The following is a 10249-nucleotide window of genomic DNA, read 5'->3' on the forward strand; positions in this document are numbered from 1 at the left end:
TTCAACATTTCAACTTCAGCATAATTCAACTCTCATTTTCGGTTGTCATTCAATAGGATCGACCATAGTTGTTTTTTAAAATCTCCATAACATACAAAACTACACTTTTAATCTCAAATTCTGCGCAGGCCTGGCTGTCCTGCGTGACTTTAAATTGTGAGTCCTCATATTTCAGGGTGTGAACCAGACATCGGGCGGAGACAGCCGTGAACCCGGCCGGTCTAATCTCCCGTGTAAACAGGGACAGAAACAATCTCTGTGTCAGGGACTGAGTTTTACAATTTGCTCACGTCCGACCTGGACGGGGAGAGGAGTACGTCACCACGCCCTACAATTTTTCGTAACAGTGAAAGTGATCTCGTTTTTTTTCTCCGCGTGGTGTAACAATTTTCTTTAAAGTTCTCCAGATCCCTACAGGATAGCAATGTTCGCGGTGTGTGCCGCAATATCGTTAGCTCCCGCTCGCGCTGCTCGATATCTCATACTTCGTTGCCGAACAGTCAACTTTCTTCCGTTTTTTTCAAAGAACATACTTCAGCTGCGAGAACAGCGGTACATTTCACTCCTCCTTCGTGGAAGTTTAACAAACTCAAATTCAAACATAGTTGAGAATAAAGCGTTGAAACAATTAACGGTGCCGATTATGCGTGTTATTTAAAGGACGGGAATTGACAATTATTGGTAGGGAACCGTTTGCGAACTTTAAAAAAAGCGAATGCATTGAAGCAGCAGAAGGATGTACCCGGTTCCTACATAGCAAACCTGTGCACTTGGCGTTGAGACAGAAATACTTTCCCCCTTGTAAACTACTTCCGCATTCATCAAGAGTTGGTCACTTTCAACAAGCAACTGTGGTACTATTTTGATCAATTCCCAGGCTCGTGAGAGCATCTCCCAAAATCTATCAATCACGATCTCGCCATATTTTATTTTAGAGACGGTCGCAAGAATATTTAGTATCCGTCCGACTATTCAAAAAAAAAACAAAGAAATGCCCTGTAATGGTTACCAGTGAATCTCTGCATGACCGGGGTTGGTTTGTTAAATAATCGCTTCCGATAAGACTTATCGGTTGCAATCAGGTCCTCGATTAATCTCGTTTAAACAACACGCCAACTCACAATGCAGCAATAAAACAGGAGCCAAATAGTCAGCGAGATAGTGTCAGAGCAACCTCGAAACTAAAGGAAATCTGACCATTCCAAATGATTGTGCATTAGAGAGAAGTTAGCCGATCTGCTTGACCTGTGGCGATTGGATAAACATTTCAGGAACAACGCCTTGACTGGATGTGTGAGGTTGCGTGCGAAAGACTGCGCATGTCTCGAAGTCTTTACCTGCTTTCGGACTGAGCTTCACATGGTCTCAAGTGATCGCCAGCCTTCCCTCACTGCGAAGTAACCAGAGCGTGTGCCTGAGGAGAGGGCGGCCTGCCTTCCCGAGGAGCAGCGGGAACACAGACTGACAGAGAAGGCACTGCCAGCTAGTGCCACAGACCTTGGGGTACCTGCCTCCGGCGCTGCGCGTCTATGACTGCTGCAGGGAACTCTCACTTTTGGAGAACGCAATTTGTCATGACTGCGATCTGGTAAACTAAGTGAGTTCAAAGAAAGAAGCAAAGTTGCAGCGGAAGTTTTGGTGTGTTGCTGTTTTTGGAGCTAAAGGTTGAGGCTGTTCCTGATTCCTCTCACTCTCCTATTTCACCACCTCCGAACCCCAGTCCTCCTGGGGTGGTTTGTCGCGATGTCTAAACCCGCGGATCACGTTAAGCGGCCCATGAACGCTTTCATGGTGTGGTCCCGGGCACAGAGGAGGAAGATGGCCCAGGAGAACCCCAAGATGCATAACTCGGAGATAAGCAAGAGGCTGGGAGCTGAGTGGAAGCTGCTAAGCGAGTCCGAGAAGCGACCTTTCATTGACGAGGCCAAGCGGCTGCGGGCGCTGCACATGAAGGAGCACCCGGATTATAAATACCGACCCCGCCGCAAACCCAAGACCCTGCTCAAGAAGGACAAGTTCGCCTTCCCCCTGCCTTACCTAGCCGATCAGGACGGCCTCAAGGCGGCGGCAGCAGCGGGGCTGCCGGATTCCCTGCTGGGCTCGGCCGACAAAGCCCGGCTGCTGTTCCCGCACCCCGCCAGCCCGTACCCGCTTTTCGATGCCAGCCCGTTGGGCTCCAAGCTCAGCGAGCTGTCCTCAGGCTCTCTGCCGTACGGGTCACCGCTGGCTTACCAAAGCGGGGCGGCCGCGGCTGCAGCGGCGGCGGCCGCCTTCAGTGGAGCTCACACTCACAGTCACCCGTCTCCCGGGAACCCCAGCTACATTCTGCCGTGTAACTGCAGCACCTGGCCGCCCTCAACCCTGCAGCCGCCCCTGGCTTACATTCTCCTGCCCGGCATGAGCAAACCCACGATAGAACCGTATCCTGCCGCTTATGCAGCTGCCTTATGACGACAGTCTCAACAAACAACAAAGTTTTCTTTAATTCAAAAACAGGATCGCACTCGTTGCTTACTCAACCCAGAACATCCCCTACCACCCCCAAATCCCCCCCGCCGCCAACCTCCCCCACCCCCCCCCCCCCACCCACCCGCCAAAAAAAGTCTTCAGAGACATGGAGCTGGAATTCGTGACTCAGTCAGGCGCTACCTGCTTACCGAGCATCTTAGAAACAACTTGTCTCAAACTGTTTTTTTTGCGGGGAAGGCGGTGTTTTGGGGAGTGGACGGGGATTGACTGTAATTGTTTGTAAAGGAAAGCAACCTGCCAATTCTAATGGATTGTTCAAATTACCTTGTGTGTCTGTGTATTTATAAATACATTTCCTACCACGCACTTGGATATGCCAGACAACTTTCCCTTTTGCTGCAGTCACCTTACCGACGGGACCATAATTCAAAAGAGATATTGGTGTAAATGTTTGTGTACAAGGAGCCACTGCAATCCCGAATATTGCACATGGAGATTGCGAAATAAACTACCCCGCTGAGTGGTTCAAATATTCAACTGTGAGAGAACCTGCATTTCAGACTTTCAAATTGTAAATCTGTATAAAACAAAAAATCACTTATTGTTCATGTCAATAGTTGCCAGTATCCGCGTAACGCCCCGAGGAAGACAGTACATTTGTAAATGTAGCTTCTATTTGTTACTGGGCGTCTCCACCATCTAACGTCGCCAAGAAAGTGATGCTGGAGACCTGTAACTGTCCCCATCCCAAACAAACCCAGACTGCGGGAAAGTAAAGCGGAAACCAAGCGGTTGTAAATGTGTACATTTTGATGTTTGTTATTGCATGATTGGTTCACATTTTGTCTATTTTTCCCCCTTACCAAGACGGCCTAGCTCTGCTTGACTTCTTGGATTTAATGTAAACATACCCGAGGAAGTGACTTGTCTCCAAACGCAAAAAAAACAAGCAAAATAAAGGGAAGAGAGCGAGGTGCTTCCACTGGGTGAAGCGGTCACTATTTTGACTGACTTTATTTATTGCTTAGCTAGAGAAATTTTTTTGGTTCCCCCACCGCCCCTGCCCGCCCCCCCCCCCCCCCGCCCCGCGACACTGGGACTATTGTCAGTCTTTTCGAGTAACATTTGCACATGAAACAGGTTATTTCCGACCTCAGCGTTCAGTCTAAAGGATCAAACACAAAATAAAGTACAAATTAATAGAAAACCATCTCTAATAGGTCATATTTTTTTCACTAAGTAACTGTATAGAGCACACTAGAATAGCCTCTGACACAGTCATCCAGTGCTAGCCTTGTCATTGTTATTAGTATTAGTATTACTGACGGGACAAAATCAACTTCCGAATCCACCGAGTTGCTGAAACCGTCAAATTATTTTCTCCCACTGGCAGGAGCACACAAACGGTGACGATTGCTAACTTGAAGAAATATCTCTGACAAAGAACTGTATTCACAAAATGTGACCTTCAGCGGTACATAATAGGCAGACGCCGGCAACCTTTCCTTTTGAAACATGAAAGTGTTAAAGTTGATATCAGCAAAGTCCAACAGTTTTGATGGAGTTTGCTGCGAGTTTTCGGAGCAGCGATTGTATCATTGCCATAAATCGACTTTCTTGCGTGTTAGTATAATTCAAGTGTTGCGTGGGCCCAGCATGTTATGACGTTTTTCAAATGTTAGCATTTCTCTAACATAAAACAATAAAGTGCGCGTTTTGCGAATCTTTATGAAGTTTTAAACAGTGCCGGTATTTTTTGTTTTAATTTAATAGTATACTCTGAAGATTCTTGTATTTTTCGGGTCTGATTGCTACTCTGTTCAGTTGTTGAACACAGCGTTTTAATAAAGAAGGATAAAGAAAAAAAAATCGTATCCTTGTCTGGGTAACGCGATTTGTGTCTGGATTGGCCTCTTGTCGTGTCCAGGTGAAGTGTAAAGTATCCTCTAAAGGATACCTTTGTTCCTTCTTTGAATGGAATGGCTCGGCAAATCTAAATCAAGCCATTGTTACTCCGAACAGAAACCTGATTTATCACATTTTTATACTGAATAGGAGAGAAGATAAAACCATTTCGTTGTCTTTTAAAAACATTCACGGTTAGTAAAGCGTAGTCGAGTCGAATACAATGCTGTTGTTCAGGAGAAACAGGTAGCTCATTGATTCCAGAAACATTTGAAAGCTGAATTTGCCTATCGAGTCAATCGGTAGTTTCACCGGTTAAATCCTTGTAAATCTTTCAAGTGCCTGAGGGTACTTCTCATTTATACCTTTGTGTGTGGGTGTGCTCCCCGCCATACACCTACACACTCGTTATTGCAGGATTATTTTCGTAGAGGCCGAAAACACCTTCTTTTGATGACTGACGCAGTGATGAAACATTCAGCATAATGCGTTCATGGACAGTCCTTTACAAATAAGTGAAGAAAACCAACCGTCAAGACACTAATTGATTTTCAGGAAGGGTACGCTGGGTTCAGGCTCTGGGCTTGTGACACCCGGTGACAGAAGCACCTGACAATGAGTTACTTCATCGAATAGGAAATATTTATAAAATCAGTGTTTTATACTTAGCTTTGAATGTATCAATCGAAGTGAAGTTATATTATTGTTTTGTTCATGTCCTATTGCTGCCACTAATAACAGGTACCATGCAGCTGCTATCTCCCCTGTGCGAGTGCCACAATTTGACCTGCAAGCGGGGTCAGTTCGTTTGGGCCGGGCGATCATAACTCAAAGCCGGTATTACCAAGGCCAAATATGATAGCGAATAAAAAGATGAAACAATCATTTTCGTACCACATTTTAATTTCAAACCAGAAGCTACCTGACTTACAGAGAATAATTCATTTCAATCGAAAAAAAAATGAAATGAAGTCTCATAAAACCCTGCGGGAGTAATGAAAATTTATTTCTCATCCTTTTGTATTGACTATAATGTAGGTCTCCTTTTTTCTCGAGGAGGTAAGTAATCATGGAGCCCTTGTGATTGGAAGATACATTTCAATTAATTCTGCCACAATCGTCTAATCTTTTCTTCATCAAAAGCTATTATGGTGTTAAAATTAACAATTATGCAACCAATGTCTGTCTGAATCCACAAGGGGACGTTCGAAAAAGCTTCAGATAACACGACACGTATAAATCATTCATGAGAACAATTGATGGAAGAGAAGTTATCTGTGTTTTGAATGACATTGGAAGAACTAAATGGAACTCGCTCTGAGGGGACATTTTAACTTCATTGTCTACCTTGGTCTTTTCTCTTTTATTTCGGTGTAATATACATTTTCAAAATTAATTAAGCATTAACAGCAAGATAAATACTTCTCTTTTATTAAGGGAAACAGTCGCCTCATTCGTGAAAGCTCATTTCACTTAGAACAGCCCCATTACATTGGCCGTAGCCAGATAAGGTGAAGAGTGTTTTTTCTTAAACTAGCAAGAAACGTTTTGGCAGATGGCTGGTGATTCAAAAAACGCCAAAAACATGCAAACAGAATGCCCCCGCCCCTTCCTCTCCTACCCCAACATTGTAACACGCGCATTTTATCACTTTACGACGTTTTCTGTTACTTGGATTATGTGTAGATACCAGCAGCATCAAGCACTGGCCACATTAACAACACACTTTATCATGTATTTAAACAATTTGCCACATACAACACAATCATTGCCATGTTCCTTTGATCAGCAGGAAATTGCAAAGATAACCAACTCAGATAATAAAAATTGCTTGATATGTGTTTTGATTGTGTTTCCTTATTCATGTTTCCATACTTCTTAACTTTGCAAACCAAAATGTTATCCATGTTTTAATATAATATTTAACCCTTCTATTAGAATTTCCGCCCTATTAGCACTCTGTTCTTATAAGGCGGATGGACTATTGTGATTCAAGAAACCAGTTCACCATCAGCTTGTTCAGAGCAATTTGGGATAGGTAGTAAACACTGGCGTTGCCAGTTATATCCACATACCAATGACGAATTAAAAATAAAGTCCAACGAAAAAGAGAAAAATACTGCTATTGACCTCAGGCTGATCAGCATGTTTTATTTACTTATTTGGGCCAATACATCTGATTGACTCCAGACTAAGTTTCATATAGCTTTCCTGTTTTTACATAGCATATACACTGAGCATATATATTTTTTTCTGCAAGCAACTCCGTTCTTCATTCTATAAACATCCCATATTTATTCTGTAAATACTTTGCAACATGCTTCTAACACAATCTCATAGCTTTTAATTATCAATGCCAGAAACAGATTGACAATGAAGCATTTATTACATATTAAAATAAATACACGCTGATGGTTTCAAAAAATTTGATCACATAATGCTCACACTGTAGAACTACAACAAAATGATGTGCTTAAATATTTTACAAGTAATAATGAATTTCAGAGTGGTTTCATATAAACAACATAAAGTGAGGACTGAACCACTAATTAAAGTGAATGCAGGATCCTTCATTCAGTCTTGTAATCACTCCCGCAACGTAGATTGTGACACGATGATGATCTTAGTGAACAGAACACGTTACTTTGGAGACCTCATTCATACTCTGTCATATATGCTGATTGGGTTGAAGACTGATTTACTTTAACTCTCACCGGTAAGTGTGCTGTGAAACTATCTGAATATAAAGGTAAGTATTTTGGAGTTTGCATATTTGGACACTTGACAGTGTAGACTTGTGCTTAAATAGTTAATTTCCGTGCATGAGGTTGTTCCTCCACTACTTCCATAATACTTGCTCCAGCTACCTGCTACATATCAGTTTAATGACTGTATATCAATATCTCATTAAATACTCTCATTTTAAAATTACGTTGTTCTCTATTATGAAGCTGAAATGCAAACCAACCAACTGCACTTATTTCAAATACCTGGATGAAGTAGTGAACCTGAGTGCAACATTCAACTTCAACACAAATTTCCACAGCAGTTTCAACTTTTTGTAATGGTAAACAATCATGTTCCACACTGACACCATTTAGGCTGAGCATGACAGCAATCCTAACATAATTTAATCTAATAGTTTGCATTTAAATATAAATAATAATATAACATACTCTTAACACTGTTAACTTAACATGTAGCCAGACTGATTTTTGATACTTTCAATTAGATTTTTGAAATGTCTGCACCTTTCGGGGGAAGGAATGATCTTAGTAATATTATTGGTTGACTATTAATTTAGAGATCCAGATAATGTTCTGGAGAGCTGGATTCTAATCCTGCCATAGCAGATGGTGGAATTTAAATTCAACACAAGTCTGTAATTAAGAACTGAATGATGATTACGAAACCATTGTCATTTGTTGAAAAAAAACCCACCTGATTCACTAATGTTCTTTAGGGAAGGAAAATACCTTCCTTACCTCATCTGGCATACATTGACTCCAGACCCACAACAGTGCGGTTAGCTATCCTCTGGGAAACTAGGAACGGGTAATAAATACCAGCCCAGCCAGCGAGGCCTGCATCCCATAAATGAACTTTTAAAAATAGGAATTTGGCTTACTATCCCTTATACTCCTCTGGCAAAATCCTAAAGGATTTTTATTAACTTTATAGTTATTGCTTCTCAGGAATTCATATGGAGTTGATATTCAATTAGATAATATCAAATTTTTGACTGGCTAAATCAGGCTCATTAGTTCCTATGGTGTTAATGCAACTTGGAACATCATAAACCATCTCTAAAGGTTGCGACATAATTAAGCATGGTAGCTTAACTGTAGTGTGTCATATAATTAAAGGTTCTTCAGGAAGTAGTTGCCATTTCCCATGTGACTTTAATTAAATATGAAGTTCCAGGATCCATGTATCATGTGGCTTGGGAAACTTTTCAGTTGTGAAGTCCATCAGTTTGTCTTTCTTCATTGGATGTGGGGCATCACTGGCTGGGCCAATATTTAATGCCCATCCCTTCTTGCCTTCTTGAACCACTGAAGTCTGTGTGCTGTAGGGACATTCATAGTGCAGTTATGAAGGGAGACCCAGGATTTTGACCCAGTAACCCTAAAGGAATGTATTTCCAAATTACGATTTTGGATGGCTTGGAGGCAAACCTGCAAATGTTGTTCCCATGCACTTTGTCCTTCTTGCTGGTAGACATTGTAAATTTGAATGATGTCATTGAAGGAATCTTGGTGAGTTATTACAGTACATCTTGTAAATGGTACATATTGTGCATCAGTGGTGAAAGGAATGATTGTGGAAGGTGGTGGTTGGGTCACAAGTTAGAATACCCTGCTTTGTCCTGGATGGTGTGTAAAGTTTCATGAGTGTTGTTCGAGCTGCACTCCCATAGGCAAGCATGGAGAATTCCATCAGACTCCTGATTGTGCCTTGTAGATGGGGAACAGGTTTTGGGAAGTCAGGAAATGATTTATTCACTGCAGAGAATCAACCTCTGGCTATCTTCTGCAGTTGATGTATTTATATGATTAATCCAGTTGGTTGGTAACTGGATAGTAAGTCCAGGATAATGGGGGAATTCAGCAATGGTAATGTCATAGAATGTCAAGGACTGATGATTAGATTCCCACTCAAGAGAGATGGTTGTTACCTGGCACTTGTATAGCACAAATGCTACTTAACACTTGTCAGCCCAAGCCTGAATTTTATCCAAGTATTGGTGAATTTAATATTGCACTACTTCAGTATCTGAGCAGTCACAAATTACATTGAACATTATGCAACCATCAGTGAGCATCTCCATTTTTGACCTGAAGACGGAGGGAAGGTCATTGATGAAGCAGACGAAGATGTTTGAAGTTAGGACACTATCCTAAGGGACTACAGCAGAGGTATCCCGAAGCTGAGGTGGCTGCCCTCCATCAGCCACAATCATCTTTATTTGCTTCAGATATGATTCCAAACAATGTGGTGACTCAGTGATGAGCACTGCTGCCTCACAGTACCAGAGACCCAGGTTCAATTCCAGCCTTGGGCAACCTTCTGTGTGGAGTTCGCATGTTCTCCCTGTGGCTACATGGGTTTTCTCCCATGATCCAAAGATGTGCAGGCAAGGTGAATTGGCCTTGCTAAATTGCCTGTAACATTCAGGGATGTGTAGGCTGGGTGCATTAGTTAGGGGTAAAATTTAGGGGAATGGGTCTGGGTGGGTACTCTTCAGAGGGTCGGTGTGGACTTATTAGACTGAAGGGCCTGTTTCCTGCACTGTAGGGATTCTAATTTTTCAAGTAAGTGTGGGGCCGTGGCTTGGTTTGTCAAAGTGCCTGTTTAGTAAATGGGTGATCCTGGGTTTAAATTCCAGTCTGCTCGTTGTGTTTATGTTTCAACTTCTTGCGCATGATGTGTCATGCTACTTAGCATCCTTTTTTCTTAGGATGATGACATCAGCTTGTACAAGGGGCATAACTACAAATTGAGGGGTAATAGATTTAAGACAGATGTCAGAGCCAGGTTCTTTACTCAGAGAGTGGTAAGGGCATGGAATGCCCTACCTGCCAATATAGTTAACTCAGCCACATTAGGGAGATTTAAACAATCCTTGGATAAGCACATGGATGATGATGCGATAGTGTCGGGGGATGAGCTGAGAATAGTTCACAGGCCAGTGCAACATTGATGGCCACAGGGTCTGTTCTGCGCTGTATTGTTCTATGTTCTATAACAAGCTTTTGCTAGGGCATTGATGCCACATTTGGTCAAATGTGGCCTTGATGTCAAAAGTAGTCACTCTTATCACACCTCACCTCTGAAATTCAGCTCTTTTGCCCATGTTTGAACCAAGGCTGTA

The 10249-nt window shown here is 42.3% G+C and overlaps 1 protein-coding gene across 1 annotated transcript; it reads left to right on the forward strand.

Annotated features, from left to right (window-relative positions):
• The first annotated feature begins 383 nt into the window (after positions 1-383).
• On the forward strand, positions 384-2589 carry LOC140481526 (transcription factor SOX-21-like). The gene has a single exon (XM_072577872.1). The coding sequence runs from the start codon at positions 1744-1746 to the stop codon at positions 2449-2451; it is 708 nt and encodes a 235-aa protein (XP_072433973.1). The 5' UTR covers positions 384-1743; the 3' UTR covers positions 2452-2589.
• The last annotated feature ends 7660 nt before the right edge of the window (positions 2590-10249 follow it).

The sequence above is a fragment of the Chiloscyllium punctatum genome, chromosome 9 (assembly GCF_047496795.1).
Source record: "Chiloscyllium punctatum isolate Juve2018m chromosome 9, sChiPun1.3, whole genome shotgun sequence".
Taxonomy (NCBI): Eukaryota; Metazoa; Chordata; class Chondrichthyes; order Orectolobiformes; family Hemiscylliidae; genus Chiloscyllium; species Chiloscyllium punctatum.

What these genes read in the sequence shown, in the direction of transcription:
- LOC140481526 (XM_072577872.1), top strand. Translation starts at nt 1,744, where the DNA reads ATGTCTAAACCCGCGGATCACGTTAAGCGGCCCATGAACGCTTTCATG.